This window comes from Stenella coeruleoalba, assembly GCF_951394435.1.
Source record: "Stenella coeruleoalba genome assembly, chromosome: 15".
Taxonomy (NCBI): Eukaryota; Metazoa; Chordata; class Mammalia; order Artiodactyla; family Delphinidae; genus Stenella; species Stenella coeruleoalba.
The window spans coordinates 81,463,425-81,489,690 of NC_137161.1; the positions used below are offsets into that span (position 1 = coordinate 81,463,425).

The window sequence follows — 26,266 nt, forward strand, 5'->3', positions numbered from 1 at the left end:
CAGATACTGAGATTCTATAAAAGTTCAAACTATGACAGGTGTCTCTGGGATGAGGGCATGAAATTATCCCTGGAAAGAACCTTTGAGTGAAGGCTGCCAAGATATGTGGACTGGCCTGGCCTCAGTGGAGGTGAGACGGGTAGGTGCACCCTTCAGCCAATCAGGATGCTATTCTTACCTTCCCTCTTCAGCCTAAACTGTCTCCACTAGATAAACTACTCAAAGGCAGCCAGTCTCCCACTTACTAAGCAATACATCCCTAAAAGCCAGCGTACAAAGCACCTAGCGGGGTGTGTGTGTGTGTGTGTGTGTGTGTGTGCGTGCGTGCATGCGTGCGTGCGCAGGGGTGCAACGCACCTGGTACATGGGACCACAGGGCTAGGCAGAGCTGCGTAAGACTCCAGGAAAGAACCTGACCTCCATCAGTTTAACAATCGCTCAAGCCACAACCTGGAATTGACTCAAACATGTTTATTGAGCTAAATCAGCAAGGCACAAAAGAGGCTAGGAAAGACATTCCCAAAATACAGAAAAACTAATGGGCTCCTTCCATTCAACACAGGCAGTACCCCTCTCCAATACTGAGGCGAAGCTCCCACCCCTCCAAACAGCAGAAAATAGGCACTCTGCTCAAACAGAGGGACAGAGCCATGGTGCACCAGGAAGGACAGGGGGGCTTATGACTGCTCTATCCTAGCAGCATCAGAGAAAGGTCAGTCAGAGAAAGGTCAGGTTAGAAAGGCACAGCCCACCTCTCCTTCCCCTGGGGAAGGGGAAGGGGAAGTGATGATTCCTTTTGCTCCGTTTCCCATTGGCCTTTTCCAAGTGGTCATGTCGTAGAGGTGCGGAGTGGAGATGGGGAGTGGAGATGGGGAGGGACATAGGGACATGTCAGAAATCCTACAATGAGAAAGATGAAAGTAAGATACAGAGACCTAACAACAGACCAAAGGGCAAAGAGATGACTGCAAGGTCCTCCAGAGGACAACTCTCATTCTCTTCCTGTACCACCCCTCCCCCAGCATACCCCTAAAGCCCCAAGGCAGCTGAGACAGCAGGCCAGGGGCTGTGGCCTTTCTTTCCACCTACTTGACAGGCACATGTGCTACCTGCCAGCGTCTCCCAAGGATGCACAACTCCTCTTAACCTGCCTTCCACGGTCTGTTTTGGGGACGCTCACCTCAGTGTTCAGCTCTGTAAAATCTAAGAGGTCCAGCCCGTGCTCACTGGGGGAAGACTGCTAGAGAGAATGGGATCAAAAATCAGAAAGGTCCCTCCCCACTCCCATCACCTGCAAACAACAACAAAAGGTCCCTTTCCAGTCTCTCGTGACAAGCTTGAAGGCTGGGGTAGGTCCCTGAAGCAGCCAGGGAGGGAAGAGGAGCAAAGTCAGAGTGGGCAGCAGCGTCAGAGTCATCAGAGAAGTGCTTCCTCTCCTGGCCTGCCAACTGAGACCCTTAAATTTGTTCAGCTTTGGAACGAGAGAATGGGGTTTTTCCTGAGGGGACTTTAGGAAAGACTAATAGAGGCCTTGCTGTCTAGTCTCTGGGTTGAACATGTTATCTGGTTTTCCCTTTGAGCACAAGACCTCCACTCCCCTCTTCTACTGTGTCCTTTCTCCACCTTCAAAGAGAAAAGAAGGGAGCAGAACAGCAGCAGACACACAATCCTTTTCTGTTTATAAGGCACCTTCACTTCGTATTTTGTGTAAAAGGTCCATTTTAAAGATGAGGGGATTGAGAGGGGTTAAGGAGCTAACTTGATAAAGTGGTAAAACGGGAAGACTTTTAGGTCTCCTCACTCGAATTGCATGCTTCTCCTACTGAACTGGCAGCATATCCTCCTGAGGAAGCAGGCAGGCAAGGGTAGAAAATGGAGTGACTGGAGGAAGAGGGACTGGGGCAGCCCTCTAAGGAGAGAGGAAGGAAGGTCGGCTGTGCCTGTGTGCATGTGTTATGAAGAGACTTGCTGAATGGGCTGCAAGGTTGGAGACTGGGTGACCTTCCATCTCTGTCTAGCTCTAGGACTCCCTTTAATTCTTAGTAGATTAAGAGGCAAAATACCTATAAGGGGATTGAGAGTGTGGGAGTGCTATTCCAGTCCAATGGTATTTAAAATTTTCCCCCCCTATTTCCTTAAAGTCCAAGCAAAGTCAACAGCAACTTACAAACCCTTCCTCCTTTACTCTATGATTCTTTCAAAACATCTTGGGCAGCTTCCAAGGACAAGGCATCATCAGGACAGAGGAGAATCACAATAGTTTCTCTCCCTCACATCTGCTTCCAGTTCTAGAGGGAGAAGGGACTGTTGGATCCACTCACCTTGCCTGTACCTTGCCACTCTTCACTTGAGTCATTCTGAATTTCTAATTCTTCTTCATCCTCTTCCATCAGGCTGAGCCTGGAAACAGTGGCAAAGAGTAGAGGTTTTCAAGGACCCCGGAGAGTTTCTCAGAGGCATCCCAGGGGAACAGGGTGGGCAGTAAGCAGACCAGGGCTCCAGAGTCCCACTCCAGCTTCAATCAAAGCAGCTCTACTTATATCTGTTTTACATACTAGGGTTCCATGTTACACTGGAAGGAAGTGTTCTGTGGTTAAAACAAGTCCACAAAGCACCAGCATAGAAGCAATGAGAAGGAAAGAATCCCCTCACAATGGGTGACATCTGAAGTGAAGACAGAAGATGATGAGAAAAGCTCACCGGGTCAGCCGGCTGCCCAGACCAGGACCCAAAGAGTTGAGTGGAGTCTGGAAATGCTGTGGACTCGAGGACCTTAACCTCTGGGCACCTAAAAGGGGCTGGCTGTTGGGAATGAAGGTGGATCAGTGACAAGGGTTAAAAACAAAGGTAAAAAGAGGAGGTAAAGTGGCCAGCATGAAAGCCAGTGAAAAGCTCAGAGTGGAGGGAAAAAGAGAAAATGTAAAGCTAAAGAAAGGGGAAAGGACCAGAGAAGAACCCGAGAATGAGGGGGTGCTGTGGGAGGGAACAACGCAACAGAAATGACGAGACACCAAACTGGGACATCACAGCCGGGCTCTCCTGGGGCCGCACCCTTGGGTAAATGCCAATTCTGAGCCGCCGCCTTCTTCCATCTCTTCCAATCCCCCCAGGGGCTGCCTACTTTTCACAGCCGTTGAGGTGAGGGTGGGTGTGGGTGGGATACTGTTCAGCTGTAGGCTTTCCTCCTGTGATGCAGAGATGTCCTCTCTGTGCCGCCTGGAGGGGCCTGCAAAGCAGCAGAGGCACATGTTAACTGTAAACCAGGTACCACCACAGACACTTTTAGTTTTTCAAGACCTGCTCAGAATTTGGTAAGGAAAAGTTATAAAAGAAGGGAATGGAAAATCTAGATGGTCTCATTATGACACAACTAAAAACGAGTACAGCCCTATGTACTATAAAAAGTAGGGTTTACAGAATTGTACCAAGGACTTGTCCAAGAAAAGCTCATTACACAGCTTAGAAAACGAGAAGGAAAGAGACATACATTCCACAGATAAACAGTAACATACAAACACGAATGTGAGAGAGGGTTGGAGTCCCTAAGATTGAGAGGTCTCAGTTAATCAATGAAGACATCTGAAATCCTATTCATTCAAGATTTCTGTAGTGAGAAAAAGCTTAGAATGGCCTGAAATGAGGGAGGAAACATGAGGGTTAAGGAGAAACAGCAAAACGGGAGACTGGATTTTTTAGAAGCCAGAAAAAATGAGATAACGGCAATGTCAGCACAGTTCTAATATGAAGGGTAAATGGAAGACCTGGGGCTCAAAATATTAAGGACTCTCTCCTGCAGAGCGCTAGGAAGGCAGAGGAAGAGAAAAAAACCCAAAATGTCTTAGAAAACCTAGGTAATGCTATTTTTAAAACATAAGTCAAATCCATATTAGAATTTGTCAACTGTAAACGTTCATACCCCCATTATCCTCCCTCCCCACAGCCTTGTTTGTACACTGAAACCGGCAACCGGAGAGTGAGCTGCTTCTGGTTTAAGCAGAGGGCTATCGAAACAGGGAAGAGCCACGTCCGTGAGCTGTGTTCCCAGAGAATAAACCTTGGGCCCCCACGTGACTCCTAATCTCTCCAACCTATTATCACTGGTGTAATGTCCACAGATTTAGCCCTGGGACCTCTCCCTATCTCCATCTTCACTGGCTTCCTTAGCCATTCAGGTTCATGACTTTAAGTACCAACTCCCACATCTATCTCAAGTCTGCCTGCCCCCCTCCTCCAAATTCCTGTCTGTCCAGCATCTCCACCTGTAGTAACATGGCTCATACTAAAGCCCTGGTTTCATTTCTCACTCACAGCCTTCCCCATCTCAGGTGCTATCAACTCCATCCTTCCAGTTATTAGGCCAAAATCCTTGGAGTCATCCTCAACTCCTTTCTTTCTTACATCTTACATTCTTTCTTATTATGAGGTCCTATTAGTGATATCTTGGAAGTATGTCCAGAATCTGGCCACTTGTCACCATATCCGCTGCTCCCCTGGCTCACACACTCTCATCTCCTGTCTGGGCCCCCACAGCAGCCTCCTCACCAGCTCCTTGGCTTCAACCCCTGCCTCTCCTTCGGTCGGTTCTCAACACAGCAGCCAGAAGGAACCCCTTAAAATTTAAGGCAAATCCTGTCAATCCTGTGCTCAAATCCTCCAATGTTTACCCATCTCACTGTCAGTAAAAGCTGGAGTCTTTATTCTGGCTCGTATGCTCTGGACTCCTACGACCTCTTTGGTCTCATATCCTACACAGTCTCCATTCAGCAATACCGGCCTTCTCTGCTGTTCCTTGAATGTGCCAGAGACATTCCCACCATGGCCTCTGGACCGGCTGCACCCTCTAGTCTGCTATTCTGATATACACAAGGCACCCCCTCTTTCACTTCCTTCAGTTTTCTCCCCTGCATTCATGTTCTCTCCAAGGCCTTCCCCAATCACTCTTTGTAAGACTGCAATCCCCACCTCATCAGTATTTCCCCATCCCCAGTTCACTGCAGTATTCTCAGCACAACTGAGCACAAGGTGCTCAGTAAGTGTCTGCTGAATGAACAATGGAACCGATCTTTTCAGTTTTCTCCTACCTTTACAAACTCTGTTTTAGGCAAACCAATCTATACATCTATGTGCTTTGGCAAAATCTTACCTTTCTATGTTCTGCTTGTGCTCTTCTGCTAGCCCATGATACTCACTCCTCTGTTCAACTTATATAAATCTTACCCATTTTTCAAGATCCGGCTTAAATCCCATCTTCTTGATAAAGCCTTCACAGATCAACTAAACTTAAAATGATACCTTCCTTCCCTGAATTCTATAGCATTCCTCTGTCAAATCCCTGGGAATTTATTACTTAGTGGTGACTTCATAACTCAGATTTTCTATAAATGTATTTGCTTTCTTTTCTATTAGATGGTAAGCTGCTTGAGAATCCTTCATGGCCTCTAAAACACCTAACACAGTATCTCGCATATAGTATGTCCTTAGGTGGTATACAAAAGACATTAAAAGGAATTCATACCCTACCTCACAACACACACAAAAATTAACTCAAAATGGATCACAGGGCTTCCCTGGTGGCGCAGTGGTTGAGAGTCCGCCTGCCGATGCAGGGGACACGGGTTCGTGCCCCGGTCCGGGAAGATCCCACATGCCGCAGAGCGGCTAGGCCCATGAGCCATGGCCGCTGAGGCTGCGCGTCCGGAGCCTGTGCTCCACAACGGGAGAGGCCACAACAGTGAAAGGCCCGCGTACCGCAAAAAAAAAATGGGTCACAGACCTAAATGTATTAGCTGTAACTAGAAAACTCTTAGAAGAAAACACAGGAATAAATCTTTGTGACTTTAGGCAATAGCTTCTTAAGACATCAAAAGCACATGCAACAAAAAAAATAGATAAGTTGAATTTCACCAAAATTAAGAACTTCTGTATTTTCAAAGGACACCATCAAGAAAATTAAGACAACCCACAGAATGGAAGAAAATTTTTCTGTACCATACATCCGATAAGAGACTTTTGTCTAGAATATGTAAAGAACTCAACAAGAAAAGGACAACCCAATTTTTAAATGAGCAAAGGATTTGAACAGACATTTCTCTGAAGAAGATATACAAATAGCCAATAAGCATGTGAAAAGATGCTCAACAGCATTAGTCCTTAGAGAAATGCAAATTTAAACTACAATGAATGAGATACCAATCCACAGCCACTAGGAGATGGATAAAATAAAAAAGACAATAACAAGTGTTTGCATGAATGTAGAGAAACTGGGGCCCTTGTACATTGCTGTTGGGATTGTAAAATGATGTAGGCACTTTGGAAAACAATTTGGTAGTTCTTCATAAAGTTACACATAGAGTTACCATATGATCCAGCAATTTCAGTTCTTAGGTATATCTCAAGAGAAGTGAAAACCTACATCCACACAAAAACCTACACATGAATGTTCACAGCACCATTATGCCTAACAGAAAGTGGAAACAACCTAAATGTCAATTAACTGATGAATGGATAAATAAAATATGGCATATCCACTCAATGGAATGCTTTTTGGTCATGAAAAGTTATGAGGTACTGATAAATGCTAAGCATGGATGAACCTTGAAAACATGATGCTTAGTAAAAGACACACAAGGCCACATACCATATGATTCCATTTATACAAAATGTCTAAGAATAGGCAAACCCAGAGACAGGAAGTAGATTAGTTATGCTGCCTAGGCTGGGGGAATGGGGAGAATGGCGAATGACTACTAACATTTTAAAGTGTACCCTAGGGCTTCCCTGGTGGCGCAGTGGTTTAGAGTCCGCCTGCTGATGCAGGGGACATGGGTTCGTGGCCCGGTCCAGGAAGATCCCACATGCCACAGAGTGGCTGGGCCGAGCCTGCACATCCGGAGCCTGTGCTCCGCAATGGGAAAGGCCACAACAGTGAGAGGCCTGCATACCACAAAAAAAAATTTTTTTAATAAAAATAAAATGTACCCTAAAAAGCACAAACATACACCTCAAACTTGTGATTTCTAGGATATTACCACTTAAGATGAGACTATATTTTTTAAAAAAAAGAAAATCAGTTTAAAGAAAACAACAGGTAAATTATAAGACAGGTAGTGATCTGAAGATTAAAAAATCACAAAGGTTATATAAAAATCTTTAAAAATTGGAAAATAACAAGATGTCACAGAGAGGCATCCTAAATGTACAGATTTCTGAGTTCAATCTCTGGTTTTATGATTAGTTTCTATTTAATTTTTCACAGAAGTTCGCTGTTTTTAGTTGGCTAGATAAACCTTGAAGAAAATGAGTACCCTTAATGATAGTAGGTGATTAATGAAATAATTATTTGACCAGACACAAGAGTTTGAAGGAGGCAAAAGCCAATATGCTGCGTATCTAGGTAGTGGCGATCAAGGAAGTAGCACTGAGCACCCTGATACCTGCATTCACAGCACTTTACCTTCAATGCGCCTCTTCTTGGAGCGGGGGTAGCCCTGAGGATTGGCCTCTGCTGTACTCTCTACAGGGCTGAGGGACTGGCAGTAGGTGGTGACTGGACCCCAGGGACGGCCAGGTGCCTGGGAGACACGTTGCAGACACTTTTCCAGGTAGGACAGTCTAAGAAAGGGGTGGGATGGAGAGGCTGAAGTGGTCACAGGCCCTCGCCACACCCTTCTTCTCTAACTCCCATCTTTATCCACCCACGCCCTAACTTACAGCAGCTGCTTGTCCTGATGGAAGAGTCGGGGGGAGAACTCTGAAAGGAGCTCCAGGAATGCCAGATTTGGGGGCTGACTGGAGGAGCCAGCTGGAGGAAGCTCAGACAAGGAGAACCTGATGCCTTCCCTTGGTTGAGCAAAATCATTTTAGGAAGAGAGTCCCTTCCCACTTCCCTCCCAGGGCTGAGGCATCCTGTCCAAGTGCTTCTTCCCCTGGACCCAGCCTGTCTCCAAAGGATACCCGCTCACCAACTCTACTGCGACTCCTCGACATGCTTACCCTCCCCCTCTGAGACCTCACTCCCAGCCCTCCCTGTACCCAGCCTCTGGCTCAGCCCTCTTAGGAAGATTCAAGTACCTTGCTTTCCAACCAATACTTCCTTACTTGTGTAGCATGACCACAAGGTCACGGTTCTGTAGCTGCTGGGGTCCAAAGCTCAAGGCAAACCTCCTGGCCAGGTCCCTCATCTCGATGAAGGCTGGAAGCTCATTCAGGCCCTGGGGCCCCTGTTCCTGCAGCAGTTCTGTGTATAACTGTGTCCAGGAGACATGGCACATTTGGGAAAGGGAGGAACAAGATAGAAACAAGGAAGTATAGCATTCCCTTCTCTGCCCAGAAATCCGAAAGGGCTTGGGACACCATCTGCTATTTTTACTCTTTCTTTCCTCCTAGGACACTGACCCTATTCCTGACCCCCTTGCAACAGAGAGAGGCTTCACCCTGCTCTGTAACAATAAAAATATCTGTAGTAACTGAAGGGGTTGAGAGAGAACAGACTAGAAAAAGAATTAGGAATTCCCTATCACTTTATTGTTGGTGCTCCCATGTCCTAACTGACGTGGAGTTTCTATGGGGTTGGGGTGGAAACAGCCCACAGTTAAAAAAAATACTTTTTATGGCTCCGTTAACTGTGAAGGTGACTGTCATGTGGAATAAAAGCCAAAGTAAATCAGAAACTTCCTGCTCTGAAGGATCTCATGTTCTAGACAGCTGTGGGTGGGCTGCAAGGAGGGCACGTCAGGTCTGAGGCACTGTAGGCAGAAGGGCATACCTGCTTGAGGCTCAGCAGCAGGATTCGGGAACAGTGACTTCGGTCAATCTGCCTTGCTCTAGTTAACGTTTCCTTGATAATGTCACCATAGTCATTGTAGAACTGAGGGAAAAGAAGTGGAGAAGATACTGTTTGACCACAGGAAAAAACTACTTGTTTTGTTTTGTTTCTTCACAGCCCTAACCATATCTCTTTCCGAAACAGCCTTAGGTAGGGAAATGTGAACCTAAGCGTAAAACAACTCAAACTAGACCATACTTCTAACCAACAGGTACAAAGCCCCAAAGAAATCAGTTTAGGCAAATAAGGGAAGAAACTCTGCCCTGAGCCCATTTCTTGGAGAAGAAGGATATTAAGCCTGCCAGAGCCCAGTGTCATCCAGCACCGAAGCCTTTGCTATTTGTCTCTCCCCACTAGAACAGAAGCTCCAGGAAGAAGGAACCGTTGACTATTTTGTTCACTGAGGTGTCCTTAGTGCCTGGGATAGTACGTACTCAATAAAGAGAAATCAACACAATGCTGGATTGAGGAAATGAGGTATATATCTAGGTATCTTGTGAGGACTGATCCCTCTTCCATTCTTATTTCCCTTTCTTACATTACCCCATTCCATAGACTAGATTCACACACACAAAAAAATCTGGACAAGAAGAATAAGATACTTTCCTTCCAATGAATTTCTTCCTCCTAACAGTTTTTTCTCCACTAACTATTTACTACTAAAGTCTCTTTTCTTTGTCCTTTTATTCTAAACTATTGGCCTTCCCCCCTGCTTCTCCTTTTAAGCCTGATACCATCATCTCTCCAACCCTCCTTTCTGTAGTGCTACAGAGTCTGCAGCCATGGCCATGCTCAGCTTGGCGCCCTGCTGTACCTTGTTGTAGTGTTTGAAAACATCCGAGGCTGCGTCCATCTCCAGCACCCCATAAAGCAACAGCTTGCAGAACCCAGCCAGGAGGCGGCGCCGCTGGTGCAGCTGCTCTATCTGTAAATGATCCTCCTGGGAATGACCTGGTTCACACCAAGTGCAGAATGGGAAACATCAGAATCACAGATTCAGACCTCCTGCCCTATATGCCTGAGCCCCAGGTATACAGCCCCTGTACCACTGCCCAGTCCTCCAGGCTGGATGAAGACGTGGTCCATGAGGAAGCTGGCCAGCTCAGACTGGAGAGTGGCTTCAGGAATAAAGACAAGGGGCCTAAGGAACTCTCGTCCCCCGACAATCATCTGAGGGCCGAAGATGAGCAGCAGATCACTTAACAATACAAAAGCCTGTCAGGGAAAAAAAGAACGCTTAAAAAGGACAGAATATTGACCAAGACAGAAATTACATTGCCAATTTCCCCTCAGAACGGGGTTTCCTCAGACCACAGGGTCGGGGTCGGGGGGATGACTCACATCCTGACATACGCTCACTTGAGAAAACGCTCACCTGCTCCTGAATCTCAGGATCCACATCTGAGAGGCAGTTCTGGCAGAGTTCACAGAAGGCCACCATCCTGCCCTTCAAATTCAACAGCTGCTTCTGTGGAGACAATGGCTTCAGCAGGGAGAAATGAAGGAAGACACGGACTCCTCCATTCCCGTTCCCCCTACTCAGACCCATATTCACCTGGGAAGCATCTGATCCAGATACGTGGGTTAGTGTCCAGAGAATGGAAAAATAGACAAGAGTCAAGGCTGGTAAGATCACCTGTAACAACCAAATGTGACAAAATGAGGGTCAGGAGTAAGGGGCAGGTGGGGAGAGAGAGACAGACAGGCAGATACACACAAAGGAGGGAAAAAAGAAAAAAGCAGACAGAAGAGAGAAAATGAGATTAGGAGAGACCCAGTAGAAAAAAACTGATTCTGGAAGTCTTCAGAGGATTCTATCCTGAGTAGGAATGCCACCTCTCCCTAATTTATTTAAAGTCTCCTAGACCCCCTCAATATTATCCTTGACTCCCCAGAAACCAGAGAGAATAGCTGTTTTCAGGTGCTGGAAAGTACAGTCACCTTCCAAGATTGGGATGGAAGGAACGACACACATGATCAAGATCTCTCTCTCTCTCATCTGCTCCACAGCCCCGGGACTCGAACTGCATATGTGGTGGCCACCTAGGACACAGCCCTTGAAACTCCTCTCCTGCCTCCAACTTGTCTACTTGCCTGGTGAGGAACCTCTCCTGTGTCCACAGCCTTCCGGAGGAGTCGGTAGCAGGGCTCATAGAGCTCCCAGCGAGTTAGGTCATGGGCACTTTGGGGGGCGGGGAGAGAAAAACGTTACACTGGAAGAAAATGAGAGGAATCAACCCCACAGACAGTGGTAGAAACAGAAGAAGGAGCAGGAGGGGAGCTGCTCACTTGTAGAAGGCAGAGAGGCGCTTCAGGGTGGCTGCCAGACTGTACACCTCATCCTCATCTAGGAAGGAAGACTGAGGAAGAAAGAAGGTCCACAGTGGGATTTCCCCAAGAACTCACAGATCCACACCCCCATCTTGGGGCCTCTCCCACACAAGTCTGGGGTGTCCCATCACGCAGCCCCACTTCCAACCTGCAGCAGCTCTTCAAGCTCCTGCTGGAAGCGGTCAGTCAGCAGATCCACAAGTTGGCTGCGGGCAAAGTCCACCCGGCTGAAGAACGTGAACTCCGGATTACAGAGCAGATAGAGGGCATGAGCACCAGCCTCAAGCACCGCTGGTTCTGCGTGCTTCACCACCACCTCCTGGAGCTGCTGCAGGAGCAGCTCCAGGTGCTGAGAGAGAAAACGGTGGGAGAAGACCGTGCTGTGGGGGGGGCAGGGAGGACAACTCCTCCGGGAGGGTCTAGAGGTGGGGAGGAAAGAAACAGGGTCGAAAGCTTTAAACTTCAAGCATAAGATGCCTCAGAAAGGGAGGGCTTATTGGTTTTTCTAGAATCCAGGTTCTTGAGAAAAACTGGATACTGGCAGTAGAACCTTTGGCCCTAGGATGAAAGTAGCAAAGTATAGGGAATGTGTCCTCCTCTCTCCTCACTTTCTCCAAGCGCCTGGTGCAGTAGATGTTGAGGTCAAAGTAGTTGAGAAGCTGCAGCAGGGGAGCAACCTTCTCTGCATCAGCTGAGAACTGTGGTGATTGAGAGGGAAGCCTACTTATTACCTGCTATACTGCTAATCTGGAGGCCAGTTCCTTCCACCCGCTCATTCCCAGAGGCTGAGCAGTGGGGACCCTCTACCTTGGCCAGGAGCTGGGGAAGCAGGGGGATGAGGTGCTCAGTCAGCTTCACCTTGTCGTCGGCTTGGATCTTGCGTTCTTTGGGTGTTAAGCCCTGGAATTACAATCATTTGGGGGTGGGGTAAAAGTGTGTGTACATGTACTCCTCTGCCCAACAATTTTATCTTCCCAGGAAGGAAAACTCAGCAGCTCCCTTCAATTTCTTTCTCTGGAAATGGAATTCTTTGAGGGGCAGAGGAAGGAGCACCTGAACCTAAGACTTGAGAATTAGGACAGACAATACCTGCCTGGATTTAATATTGCTAAGCAACCTACCCTGCCCCTCTTGCCATACCTTCCTCCCCGTGACCCGCCCCACAGGCGGGTGACCCTCGGAAGCTTGCCGGACACTGGACACAAGGATTTCTGTCAGTGTGCTCTCCTGTACGTCGCCCAGGTCTGAGGTGGCAGGAGGATGGAAAACAGAATCACAGGGTGGCCACCCTCCATCTCCAAGCACCCCACCGCCCCACCGCCCATGACACCTATGTCTTTCACAAGTCAGGAGAGAAATCTCTCCTGGTTTCCTACTAGGAGATGACAGGTCCCCTCCCCTGGCTACCAGGTGGCACACACTCTGGTCCTTCTCCAGCAGCAGGCTTGTCAGACTCTCCCAGTCCTTCAGCTGAGGCCCCGCACAGTCCCACAGGCTGTCTACTAAGTATGCAGCGTGGTAATGGAGCTGTGGAAGAAGACAGATGTTAAGTTACTGACGCCACATGTTAAAACTCTAGAAATTGGCTACTAATGAACCATTTCTCTCCTTCCTGCAGTGCCAGCTCCCATCCTTCTCTACCTGAAGGTCTTACGCCTGAGAGCCCAACAGCTCCTTTTCATACGTCACCTCACTCTCCACAAAAAAGGACAGCAGAAGGTGGAAGAAAGTCCTCTGGGAGCGTGGACTTCGGCGTCGCTCTCTCTCACCCACCGTTCTTGTCTCACACTCAGGGCAGAAAAGCCTGGTAGAGGGGACACAGGGAAAGGGCATAGCACGGAAGGAAGTAAGCAGTGCAACAGTTACCATGGAAGGAAGAAACAGTTCAAGGAGAGGATTAAAGAAAAAAGAGGCACAGAGCTAAGGAAAGCCCCAAGGTGTTGAGAAGGGAAGGAGACACCAAGGGAGACTTTATAGGTATGGGGAGCCCTTAGAAAGAGCACCAGCTGATGATGGAGAGACAACAACAGATGATGGTGTTAAAGGAACAAACGAAAAGAGGCCCACTCACTTCCAGTACAGAAACTCCCCCACAGCAGAGGCCAGGGCTCTGTTAGAGGCATACACAACAGGGTAGATGCTCTCACAGTCTGCCTCTGTCAGCATCCCTTCCATGTTCCTGCCAGGAGAAACGCAGAACAAGCAGGTGGATATGGATGTCGTCCTCTAGCCTCTAACTAAGGCTAGAAACAAAAAGGGAAAACCAACAAGGATTAACTCACAAAGAACTTCCAAATGGAAGAGTGGAAAACAGAGGGATATGAAGAGTTAGAGAAGATAGGAAATTTGCCCCCTGAAGATCCTGCAACTCGGGAGTGACCTCTGTCTTTCAACCTGTATATAAACAAGAGTCAACCTATGATCCGTGGAGGGATAGGACTCTGGAAGGGCCTGTCTGATGCTGAAAGGTAAGTCTGAGATGCTTGCCTCTCCACTTCCCAGGACTCACTTAAGAATAAGTGTTAGTAACCTGACGGCCTCCACTGCCACGTCATACTCTCGGTCCATGACCATGGAAACCAACCGGTCCTGTAAAAAGGAGAACATTGCTCAATAGCTCATTATATCCATCCCAAAACACCGCTTTCTTAGAATCTGAGGGATTCCTAAAGACAGGGTGTAGAAGCAGACACTGGGATATCTATGGATATATAAAAGTAATAGACATGGATAAATGAGGTGGGGAAATGGGAACCACAGACAGAGCCAAGCACAGGAGCACTGTCCCGATTTTACCTTAAAGCGGCTGGTAAAGAGCTCCAGGCGTGCAGTCCAGTCTCGGTTGCCATACAGCCCTTTTAGAGCCTTCAAGCACTTCAGACGGACTTCTCGATGCTACTGAGGAGAAGGGAAATGTGGCTGACTCCTCCTCTACTCACCCTCACTGGGCCTCCATACCTCCCTCTCAGATTACTCATTCTGGGCCTGGGTGTCCTCTGTATCGAGGACTCTGAGATGTCTCAGAGACAATGAACAGCTGTCTTCTCACTTAAAATCCAACAGGATCACAGCAGAATTTAGCAATCATGATTAAAAGGATCTTTTGGCTACCACCCTAACACTTGCATTACCACCCTGTCAACTTTCTCGCCTTTCCATAGGGAAAGTCTTTCTCCACTCGACTGTGGTTTTGAGGCATTTAATCTCCTAGATATATCTTTCTCTCTCCTAACTTATCCTACCCTCCCAAATACTGGGGGAATTTCGAGGTTCAGTGTCTTGATGAGTTGATCACTGACCACTAGTGAAACACCTAAGTGGCAGTACCAGGAAAAGCTGAAGCATCCTAGGGCAGGGAAGAGGACTGACTCAACTCTCACCTTATCATGCAGGGTCCAGCCAATATATTTTAAATAGCTGTCAGTGAGGAAAGAGGTACTGTAGCTTTGTATCCAAGACCCAATCTCCTCAATGCAGATAGCACGGATCTCAGGAAGGACATCCCTAGGCACAGAGAGAAACTGACCCTTATTACCTTCTCTCCAAACTCACTTTCCATCCCAGCAGATATCTCTGTCACAGGAGAATCTATTTTCTTGCCTAAACACCAGGTACTAGGTCTTTCATTTCCTCCTCCCAATGTGAATATTTTAAAAAGTGAACACTTTCTTTCTGTAACCAACCTATAAAATAGTTGAACTTATCCTCCATGCCCCTTTTAAAAACCGATTTTGGAATTTAATTTAGCTGTTGCCCAAACTGCGTGTGTGTGTGTATGCGTGTGCGTGTGTGTGTGTGTCTAATTGAGGTACAGTTGATATACAATATAAGTTTCAGGTACAACATAGTGATTCACAATTTTTAAAGGTTATATTCATAGTTACTATAAAATATAAGCTATATTCCCTGTGTTGTACAATATATCCACCTGTCTGTTTTGCTTCCACTTCAAGAAAAGATTACATCAGCTAAAGGGTTCTGGAAAGGCAGAGGTTGAAATCTAGGTAAGAGTGAGACACAAATACTGAGGAAGAAGTTCTTTACCCAGTATAAAACTCCCCTGCCGGGCTTCCCTGGTGGCGCAGTGGTTGAGAGTCTGCCTGCCAATGCAGGGGACATGGGTTCATGCCCCGGCCCAGGAAGATCCCACATGCCGCGGAGCGGCTGGGCCCGTGAGCCATGGCTGCTGAGCCTGCGCGAACGGAGCCTGTGCTCCGCAAAGGGAGAGGCCACAACAGTGAGAGGCCCGCGTACCAAAAAAACCAAAAAAACAGAAAAAAAAAACTCCCCTGCCTTTAGCACAGTGTAAGGCACAGTGAAGTGGGCTAGGAAAAGGCTTGCCGAGCTGTACACCCTCAGAAAGGTCCTGCCTTTTGGCTCTCTGCTCTTGTTCTCTCAAGGCTCAAGCCCCAGAAAGATGGGGCAGGGGAGGTCTCAGGCAAAGCTGGAGCAGAAGAATACTCAGCAATGCCTTACCCTCTTATCGTCTCTCCCAGAAGAATTTACACGATCCTTTGTAGGTGGGGATAAACTAAACCTAATTTGGAACATTTGTTGCCCCAGCTGCGCTAGCTGTGGGACTAACCAGATAACTCAGGGTTAGGAGGAGACCTTGTCACTTCTACAGACTCCATAACTGAGGACCAGCCACTTCAATGAGAGGAGCCCAGTAACTCACCTGTACCGATGTACAAAGACACCCCTGAAGAGGGCATTCATCATTCCCTCAATCTCCTCCTGATGCTCTCTGAGCTAGAGGACAGGGAGTAACAGGTCAATCTCTCATGTCCCCCAATAATATAAGGCCACAAAAATATAAGAAAAGCATGACATCCACCTACTTCCTATTAATAGGAGGACACAGTCTGAACCTCTGGTATCCTTTGTTCCCTTTTAAACCTTCTAATTTTTTTTTTAAATTTTCAGGACATTTGGCTTTACTTCCCACACGTTCATAATACTTCTATCTCCCCAAATCATTTTTCCCCCACATGAGAAATATACATCTATAGTAAGGTATGAAAGTTACAGGCCTCTAACTTTCTCTCTCTTTCTATGGATTAGATAACTTGGAAAAGAGTATCACCGACTCATCCACTTGTGACAGTGGACAGGCCGGTGAAATCAGGCAGTCAGTAGATACATCTAAAATACAAAGTTGATGAGAAGGGTGGAGTTTGCAAACAAAAGTAATTAAACTAATCAGTCAAAAGCAGCGAAAAAGAAAATGTAGCCAATAAGTTATCAGAATAGAAAAAGGTTAAACCTTCTAATTCTGGAGGAAGCCGTATAGTCAACTAATGCCTCAGAGATTTGTGTTTGGAAAAAATAATATCCCTTCTGTGTCTCATTATTTTGACTATCTTTGGCTATTCAGAGGCCCTAGCTGGTAGTTATACATGTTTTTGACTAACAACAATGGGGAAAAAAATTTTAATAAATGCAGTTTGACAAAAGAAGCGCAACAAAAAAAGAGAAGGAAGAGATTGTATCAGTGGTTCTCAACTGGTGGCTCCCAGGGGACATTCAGCAATGTCTGTAGACATTTTTGGTTGTCATAACCTGGGAAGGTACTACTGCCATCTAGTGGATAGAGGACAGAGATGCTGCTAAACATCCTGTAATGCCAGGACAGCTCCCTAAATGTCATTGTTGAGAAACCCTAGATTAGATGAATAACAGATAACAAAGAAGCAGAATTACAAGGGAACATTCTTTAAGACAACTGCCCCAACTCTTCAATAAATCAATATATTGGGGGAAAATGCGGGGGGGGGGGGAGCAGAGGTTCTGTATAAAAGAGACTTAAGAAACACAACAACCCAATGTAATGCATAGTTCTTAATTAAATCCTGGTTGGAATTAACCAGATATAAAAGGTATTTTGGGGACAAGTGGAATATTTTAAATATGAATTGGGATTAAAAATATTAGGGAATCACTGTTAATATTTTTGGATATGAAAATGGTATTAGGATTATGTAGTAACATGTTTTTGAGATGACATACTTAAGTCTTTAGGTTGAAATACCAATATGCCCATAATTTAATACAAAATAGTAAAAAAAAAAAAATAGATGAAGCAAATATAGTGAAATATTAGTTAAAACTAAATTTAAATCTAGTTAAATCTAGATTTAAATTAAATAATCTAGTTAAATCTAGATTTGTATGTGGTGTTCATTCTACCAGTGTTATCTATTTTTCTGAACGTTTGAAAATTTTCATACTTAAAGGAAAAGGAGAGAGGGAGGGAAGGAGGAAAAGTGTGTCATCAGTACCAAATTCTATGTAAATCGAAAAGGGATACTGAAAAAAGGTCATTGGCTATAGGGATTAAGAAGTCACTGGTTTGGGCTTCCCTGGTGGCGCACTGGTTGAGAGTCCGCCTGCCGATGCAGGGGACACAGGTTCGTGCCTCGGTCTGGGAAGATCCCAAATGCCACGGAGTGGCTGGGCCCGTAAGCCATGGCCGTTGAGCCTGCGTGTCCAGAGCCTGTGCTCCGCAACGGGAGAGGCCACAACAGTGAGAGGCCCCCATACCGCAAAAAAAAAAAAAGTCACTGGTTTGTTGAAAATAACTTGAAAGAAAAAAAATGGGGATAGAAGCTAGGTAGTGAAAGGATTCAGTTGGATATTAAGGAAGTAAGGAAATTCTAAAAGGAAGGATAGAAATGGAGTAGCTCATAGAGGAGAATGAAAGAAGATTCAAGGGCTTATATACATTTATAAGTGGAGAGAGGAAAACAGTGGTGAGGGAGAGATTAAAGACAGAAAGCAAAACGATAACTGATGAAGCAAGAGGCCAGAGAAGTCCAAATAATAGGAGTCACCCTAGTGTATATAATTTAAGATTTGACACAGACCCAGTACACATAAGATTTAAGACATACTGACAGTGAAAATAACAAAAGAGAATCAGGAAAGTATAGATTTTTCTCTAATGATTTAGCATGGAAGATATGTTTGGTGAGGGCTGGAAAACAGTCAACTGGCATAGTTACACATGATAAGTCCTGCCAACCTCATGGTGGGGGAGGTCTCAGATACTTAGGGGGAATGAGGGGAAAGTCAGTGTTAGTCTCACGATAGACACAGTTGTTTGAAGGTTTAATCAGTGTAAAAGATTTTGTTGGGGTTTATGTCCTCCAGTGGTCTTCTTCAAGTTTTAACAGGCAACAAAGCAAGTACCTACTATGTGCCCAGCTAGGCAATTTATTCATCTCATTTAATCTTCACAAAAAGAATTATTCCCTTTTTAAAGGAAAGGAAACTGAAGCTTAGAGATTACATAAGGCCATGGAGCTAGTAGCTAACTGGAACAGAATTTAAACGCAGGAGAGATTGAAAGGCCTGTGTCCTATCCATTTCTTGAACACTTGGCCTCCCGCATCAGTGGTTGGCCTTCAGTACTCCTGTGGTAACCTGCATACTGCACACTTGACAAGAAAGTCAATGCTTAACCCCCTGCACAAGATGCAGGCACAACATTTAAACACCTGTGATAATGAATGCAGACAATGGAAACTGAGCAAAAGTGGAATCATAGAGAACTCTAAAATTTACTCTAAACTAGAAATGCTCTATTGAGCCCACATCCCAGAAACAAAGTGAGCATGCAATAACCTCTGACCGGAGGAGTCTATTAAACTATTGCCAGACTCCATCATTCATGATCTCAAAGCTTGCCTGGGGGACTGTGCCTTAGCAGAGAGAAGCTTGGGGACTGATAAGGTGGGCTGCAGCAGCTGTGATGGAAGCAGCAGAGGAGGGAAGAGGCAGGGAACACTTCTCACCTCTTTGCGTTTCTCCAACAGGCTCTCCAGTCGCTCAGGTGCTCTCTGTCCTGGCCCCTTGTTTCGTTCAGTCTCGTACTGACGTTGATTGTTGTCCTTGTGCAGACTCAGTTGGAAGGCAACTCTTACCAAGGAGGTCATCAGCTTCATGGCTTTGAGTCAGTAAAAATAAGATAACGAGATCATTAATTAAGTCAGAGAGAGGGAGGGTAGGTTCAAAAAAGAAGGAAAAAAAGGGCAGTGAAAAAGAAAAGCTAGAACAGGGTGACCCTAAAATCCTAAGACTCACTGTTCTGGAGTGGATTTTTTCTCTCCCTAACTCTTTTGGGCTTCCTTTAATGCTTAGCATATTCCCAGTGGTGAGCTATAAGAAACACGTTAAGGCTGGAAACTATCACTGTAATCCACTCCTTTTTACAATTCCACTAATGAGAAACTGGATGGAGGTTTGGGATAAAAGAAGCATGACCCTGAAGTAAAGAGCTAGAATGCAGGTAGGAAAGAAGATCCAGGACTGGAGAACAGAGGAAAGTTCTACCAACCCCCAAGAGAACACTGACAGAATAAAAGTGACTGCTTACCAGCCAGGGTGCTAGTGTGACGGAAGGCACGGACTTGGGAGTCTGAGAGGCCAGTGAGCAGAGAGATGAGGTTGTCCATAGGGAAGCCATCATAGAGGAGGCTATACTGGCACCGATAGACCAATGTCCTCACAAATTCACAGAAGCTGCCCTGGAACTTCTTCCAGGATGGGCCTGGAGCTATCAGAGGATAGTCTCCTGAGTCCTATAAAAGAGGTTATGAAAAGGATGGAAAAGTTATTACCAGGTCTATGAAGTCACAGGGACTGGATGTCAAAACCCAATAGTATAGTAAAAATGTATCTCTTATACCTCATTTTCAACTCTACAGGCCTATTCAGATAACGTGTATAGGTCCCTTTTGCTCCCAAGAGATTAAACTCCTCTTTCTAAAAGCTATCCTATTTCCCAGAATCAGAAAGAGGAGGACAATGGGCCTTGTATTTTGCAAAAAGAGTGGCAAGAGGATCCTGGACTGTCTTCCTCCACCTCATTAAACTGTTCTGTTAGCTGCTGGATGATCTCCGAGTTGGACATCTTCTTGAACATCTCAGGGGTCACAGTGCCTGAGAAATGGAGGAGATGAGGTACTTAGAAGGCAAATAACAGGACACCATGACCATTTAACATACACATTTGAAGATGAGCTAGGAAATATACTGAAAAGAGCTTAGGTGGGGAATCAGAAGACCTGAATCCTAGTCATAAATCTGCTGCCATCTAACTGAGTACCTGCTATAAGGCAACCTCTCTAGAAAACCCAAGGGAATCAAACAGTGGAAAACTATGGTTAAAAAAATATTCCAAACAATCAAAAAACAAAGAAAACTATGCCAGATTCTTATAATACAATCTGCAGACGTATAAGACTAAAGTTAGGTCATGGCCTCTGGGGACCTGGGGCCCCACAGCTTCAGTGGAGAAATATGCGATGAAGTGGCTGAGAAATAAGGAATAAGAAAATAAAAGATTATTTCATTTAGAGAAAGGAAGAGTAAAAGTCTGATGGTCCATTTCCAAATTTGTAAACATCATACCATCACAATAGCATGATTATTTATTTTTCTCCAAAGTGTCTTGTCTCCAAACCAACACATTTCCTTACTGGATCTCTTCCCTACTTACCAATCAACAATGTAGTCGGCACTAGTTAAATAAGTGAAATTTTTCTTACGCTTTTCCCTCTCCATTTATTTAGGAAATGCCTAATCCTACACATCTAAAAGGAGGAAAAGTTTTACAATATAGGAGCAAAGGCTGGGGATTAGAAAAGGGTAGGAGTTTCCTCACCTTTACATCCACATGATCGGATGAAAAAGTTAATGAGCTCCAGGAATCCTGCATCCTGGTCTTGCTTGTAGCTATCCAGCCACTCATCTACCAAAGACTAGGAAAACAATGTGGATGATTTCTATTTCTGGCAACATGACAGACTAGAAATTCTGTATAAGCTTTCTAACTGAAGCATCTAAACTTCTGATTAAAATATTAAAACATCTTTTAAAATGTATTGCTAAACCAGAATAAAAGGTAAAATTCCATAAAAGCCAAAAATGAAGTGAAGGTAGCGGTTCTGAGAGATAAGCAAGCTGACTTTTGCTCTGAGGGGTCTCTTAACTACAGACAGTTAGGAAACTAACTTTCTGTCCAGATGGCTGCATGGAATGTAGAGCATAGGAGATAGAGCCTAAGGGGCTTCCAAAAACAGTAGTCCAAAAGGAGGCTCCTGCAAAGAGTCACACCCTCATGAAAGCAAGAATGAGAAATAAACCTATAGGTAAGATGGGGACAGCAAGAAAACTAGCTTGTTATGACCTTAGTGTGGGGTAGAGGGAAAAACAAATTGTCCCTTGAGAATTCAAAACCATAAGCCAGTTCCCATATCTGGATTTGCAGTCAAGATGCACATTACCTCTACAGTCAAAATAACCTCAATCAGATAATTTAATTAAAAGTGACTCTGGGGGCTTCCCTGGTGGCGCAGTGGTTGAGAATCCGCCTGCCAATGCAGGGGACACGGGTTCGTGCCCCAGCCCGGGAAGATCTCACGTGCTGCGGAGAGGCTGGGCCCGTGAGCCATGGCTGCTGAGCCTGCACGTCCGGAGCCTGTGCTCCACAACGGGAGAGGCCACAGCAGTGAGAGGCCCGCGTATCGCAAAAAAAAAAAAAAAAAAAAAGTGACTCTGGAGCATCCTCACTCAACCACCAAAAGCAAACGTAGGTTTCCTCTCTTAACAACCCATCTTCAACCCAGGCCCCAAAGAATTCCAACACACAGAAACCAGTAACAAAAACAGAAAAACTCCGTATGTTTGAAAATTTTTAGTTTTTCTAAAAACTAGAAAAATCCACACTATACATCAATAAGGGTCAATCTCAAACAACTGAAATAATTTAAGTCATAGAAAACTAATGAACGACTCATTCACTTAAATTAAGGAAAACACATTCATTGGTGAGAAAATTATAATGAGAGACAAGGGAATGGTTAACAGAAAATTCATTCTAGTAGTTATCTCTGGGTGGTGAGGGAACTGGGGGAGTAAGGTGGAGGGAGGATACACAAGGGTCTCTACAGCACCATTAAGGTTTCATTTCTTGAGCTGGGGCTAGAGGCCTGGGTGATCACTGAAAAAAAATTTTTAAGCACATATATGCCTTTCATGTTTTTAGATGGTAATTACAATAAAATTATTGAAAAAGAAATGTAAGAAGAGAAAAAAGATATGTGGGGAGGGAAAAAAATTAGGTATAACTGTCGAAATGGAGCTAAAAAGTGACAAGGGTGAACAAGTTGCCACCCAAATCCAAGCTTCTTCTCTACATTATCCAATGCCTTTCCTTGTCTCCTCCATCAATCAATCAAGGCAAAATCTATTCTGTTCTGTGATACTATTAGGAAAGGAACATTCCCTCTCATGTAAGATTCCCCTTACATCAATCCCTCCAAGGATTCACTCTGTGGTCTTATCTGCCTTTCCTGATACAGGTTATGTTCACTAAAATGTCTACATTAAATCAAGTTTGTAAGCACTTGTACTTATCTTTCCACCCAGCGAGGGGTAAGATGGTATCAAGAAACAGAGATGAGACACTCTGTTTTACCTGCATGTCACTTTTGGCAGCTTTCACAGCCTCAAAGAGATCACTGGCTGGTGGCTCTGACTCTTTCTGACCATGAGCACGTACCATTTGGGACCCCTTCTTTGGACGTTTTGCCACCTAGTAAGCATAAAGAGATCACGAATATCTTTAAAAAGTGAAAGTGACATTAACGCTCGGTCTCATCACACAGGTAGGCTTAAGCTGCCAATTCCACAGCAGAGTTTGAGTTACTGACTCAGATTAGAAATAACTGATTTTTATATTGTAAACGTTATTATTTCTAGCCTCTTGTCCTTTTAAAAGTCCCTAAGCCCCATTCCTGTTCCTCTATACCCTAATACCCTCTTCTCTTATTCTTTGCTCTTCAAAATCTGCCTTCTTCCTACTTCTGTCCCTTAACACTTTTTAAGCCTTGTCTTTTCATCAAGCATATCAGCTGACCTCTTCTAGGTTTTCTTTTGCTGCTTCCCAGACCAGGTTCAAAAACAGAACAAAACTGACTCACTGGGGTTGTTTTGAGTGGTCGTTTTGCTGCTCTCTTCTTTACATTTCGTCTCAAGTTGTCTTCGAAGTCACTGCCTTCACCAGCTGACAAAGATTCACTATCCCTGTGAGGGAGTGTGGTTCTGCTTAGATACAACACCCTAGTCCCTATATATAAAAGGGTAAATGAATTATAGTTTCTTTTTGTTTCTAACTTTACATCCCTCTCCATGAGAAAAATATATTCAGATTTTAAGAAGAGATGAGCTTACTGTTGCCAGGAAGTAGGGACAACGTCTTAAGGGAAAACTTTCACTTGAATAAAGCATTGGAGATGAAGAACTGAGGTAGGTAAAGGACAACCCTTTCTTAATATCCTCTCTGAATAAGAAAATCAAAAGATATTCACATTTAAAAAAAGATATTCACATAAGCAGTGAGGGGATCACTGCTGAGTAGAGAAAAATGGCTCAGTAAGTCATGTATTACTAATACACAAACCAGAGATTAATACGTGCCTGGTGTTAAATTTTACCTCTTGAAAACAAATTCACGTCTTGTTGATTAGGGTTAAATTTACAAAATAGATATAACCTGGTGCCAAACAGCTGCACTGACAAATAGAAATGATTCAGAAGAGACCAATTAAAATTACCATGGGATACTCTTATAACTGAAGTATAACCTTTAAAAATTGTGAATCATTATGTGGTACACCTGAAACTTATACAATATTGTATATCAACTATACCGCAAAAAAAAAAATTACCAGGGGATAAATCAGACCTTGATTAATTTTTTCCTGGAAAGATTTTTTTAAAACCCAAGACATACTCATACAATCTTCCAGAATAAGCTCATAAATGCCAACAGCTACGGACCTCTTTACAAAACCCCAAACAAAAGAACTACAGGACACCAACTAAAAAGTATACACTAGTTTTCAGGTACCAAATAAAGAACTCTTTTCCCTTTCCCCCATCTGTGGGCCCCCACCGGAGGCTGTCCGTGAACACACAAAAGTGTTCAAGAAAGGTTCAGACAAGTTGGATGATGGATTCAGAACAGGATGGATTATTCTTGACGCCTCCAACACGTAGGGCAGCTGAAACCCAGCCTGTTCTGAACCAGTATAGCATCTCCTGGCTTTTCATAGTCACACACGTGTTGCCACTTTACCCGTCTGTTACATGAAAATGAGAAAAGCTGCGGACAATGCAACCAACCCCACTCACCCCTCCGATGTCTGGTCCGAGTCCCTGTCATCGCAGGGCACAGCGACAGACGAACTAGAAGACGCAGACATGCTCCTCGGCCCAGTCCCCACAGCTCTGCGCAGCGGGGAGGACCCACTGCTCGGGGAGGAGGAGCTATGGGACTGGGAGGACGACGACCGCAGGGTGGCCATGGTGGTCCAACTGCGGGAGAGAGAGAGAAGGGGTAAGGCTTCCTGTCCCACCACGTCTCCATCCGCAGCCCTGACGACCCCCCTTGTTTCCAAGGGAACTGCTTTGGAACTCGGGGAGTGGGGGACCCACAAAAAAATAAGACGGAGCACACACTGTAGATCAACTACAGGTCAAATTAAAAAAGAACAGCACAGCTTCTATGGTTTCTCCTGGGATAAACCATAATAGAAAAGAATATTTTAAAAAACGTATGTGTGTATATAACTGAGTCACTCTGCTGTACAGCAGAGACTAGCACAACACTGTAAATCTTCTATTACTTCAACTGAGAAAAAAAAAAAAAGAGACGGTGGGCTTCCCTGGTGGTGCAGTGGTTGAGAGTCCGCCTGCCGATGCAGGGGACGCGGGTTCGTGCCCCGGTCTGGGAGGATCCCACATGCCGCGGAGCGGCTGGGCCCGTGAGCCATGGCCGCTGAGCCTGCGCGTCCGGAGCCTGTGCTCCGCAACGGGAGAGGCCACAACAGTGAGAGGCCCGCGTACCGCTAAATAAATTAAAAAAAAAAAAAAAGACGGAGACAGTCCCGACCTGAGGCATCAGGGCGTTAAAGACACCACGGCCCCAACGCCGACCTCCGGTTTGGGGTCACTCCCCAAGCACCGAGGAAGGCACACACCACGGCAGCTTAAAACACACCCCTCTCCCCAGGATTCGGAGTTAACTGCCAGTAAAAGAAAACCAGCTCACAGGGTGCAAACGAGAAACAAGAACCGCCCCCCCAACCCCCCCCCACCCCCACAGAAGCACCTAGACTTCCATTTCTAAAAGGCTAGAACGGGACTCCTCAAGGACCCGGCTGCGACGCGCTTAACGATTTGGGGCTAGAGGCGCCATCAGAACCAGGCCGGAAACGCTGAAGGAGTCACGGAAAGCTCGCATTCTCCATTTTTCCAGAAGAGGGGATCTCTACTCAACGCTGGGCTACGCTATTTGGGCGGAGGAGCCGTCTAACCGCTCAGGAGAGCGACTATCAGCCTTTGGGTCTGGGATTCCTGGCCACTGTGGAGGAGGGTATGGAAAAGGGAAAGTCCTCTCTCAGGGCCAGAGTGTGGGGGAGGGCGACCGCCTGGGTCAAAGGGGAGCCTCACTGTCTGAACCCGGAACAGCGACTTCTGGCCGAGCTGAGTTGAGGAAAAGTCACCACCGCGGGTCCCTTGGGTCTCTGTGGTCACCCTTCCCCACCAGCCCCACAGTCCGGCACGGGCGCCCGCCGCTTCCCTTCTGGGTGGCAGAAGACTCCAGAAAAACGCGGGAAGGCGCGGGGTGTGCGGTGCGCAGGCGCGAGCCCAACGGCTCGTCTCAGGGCGGGCAAACTGTCGCGAGGCTTGGGCGCGTGCGAGCTCGTGCTCACCACGTTCCAGTCACGGCGCTCCGGCAGCCTCGTGCGGCCACGAGCTCTTCAGCGTGCCGGCGTGTCACGTGGGCTCCCGCGCGCTGGCCACCTGCTTTAACTCGGCTCCTCCCGGCCCCGCCCCAGCCCCGCTCCTCTGCCCCCAAGTTCCCCCCCCATTGGCCGGGTTTCACACTGCACTAGTAAGAGCTCCTTTAATCTGGCTTCATCAACTACCACACGCTGGGTTCCACCCGGGCCCCGCCTTGCGAACCAAATAGCCACGCCCCCGAGGAAGGCCACGCCCTTCCCCCAGCCTCCTTAGTCCTGCCGAGTCCCGCCCCACTGC

General features: G+C 46.0%; 1 protein-coding gene across 2 annotated transcripts; it reads right to left on the bottom strand.

Moving 5' to 3' along the window:
* Positions 1-466: 466 nt before the first annotated feature.
* On the bottom strand, positions 467-25,889 carry STAG3 (STAG3 cohesin complex component). 2 transcript variants are annotated; one of them, XM_079944121.1, is made up of 33 exons: positions 24,356-24,538; positions 23,143-23,245; positions 22,638-22,754; positions 20,823-20,919; positions 20,022-20,098; positions 19,533-19,737; positions 18,952-19,103; positions 15,834-15,907; positions 14,536-14,659; positions 13,952-14,050; positions 13,665-13,744; positions 13,227-13,334; positions 12,845-12,959; positions 12,577-12,682; positions 12,296-12,399; positions 11,963-12,055; positions 11,764-11,853; positions 11,304-11,504; positions 11,114-11,184; positions 10,919-11,006; positions 10,380-10,460; positions 10,200-10,292; positions 9,871-10,039; positions 9,639-9,775; positions 8,765-8,866; positions 8,098-8,246; positions 7,711-7,839; positions 7,454-7,611; positions 3,052-3,226; positions 2,701-2,802; positions 2,322-2,400; positions 1,181-1,240; positions 467-900 (listed from the first exon to the last, which is right to left on the bottom strand). In XM_079944121.1, the coding sequence occupies exons 1-33, from the start codon at positions 24,526-24,528 to the stop codon at positions 892-894; spliced, it is 3,720 nt and encodes a 1,239-aa protein (XP_079800247.1). In that variant the 5' UTR covers positions 24,529-24,538; the 3' UTR covers positions 467-891. The 2 variants fall into 2 exon arrangements, with proteins under 2 accessions (XP_079800247.1, XP_079800246.1); XM_079944120.1 differs by lacking the exons at positions 467-900; positions 1,181-1,240; positions 2,322-2,400; positions 2,701-2,802; positions 3,052-3,226 and adding an exon at positions 25,676-25,889 and having other exon boundaries at positions 7,425-7,611.
* Between the last annotated feature and the right edge of the window lie 377 nt (positions 25,890-26,266).

Bases quoted from the DNA above. Each gene is read 5' to 3' on its own strand.
- STAG3 (XM_079944121.1), bottom strand. From the start codon at position 24,528: ATGGCCACCCTGCGGTCGTCGTCCTCCCAGTCCCATAGCTCCTCCTCC. The intron at 20,920-22,637 runs GTAAAACAGAGT...TTGTTTTCCTAG, and splicing joins CTGCCAAAAGTGACATGCAG to TCTTTGGTAGATGAGTGGCT. The intron at 12,056-12,295 runs GTATGGCAAGAG...TTGTAATTCCAG, and splicing joins GGCGGGTCACGGGGAGGAAG to GGCTTAACACCCAAAGAACG.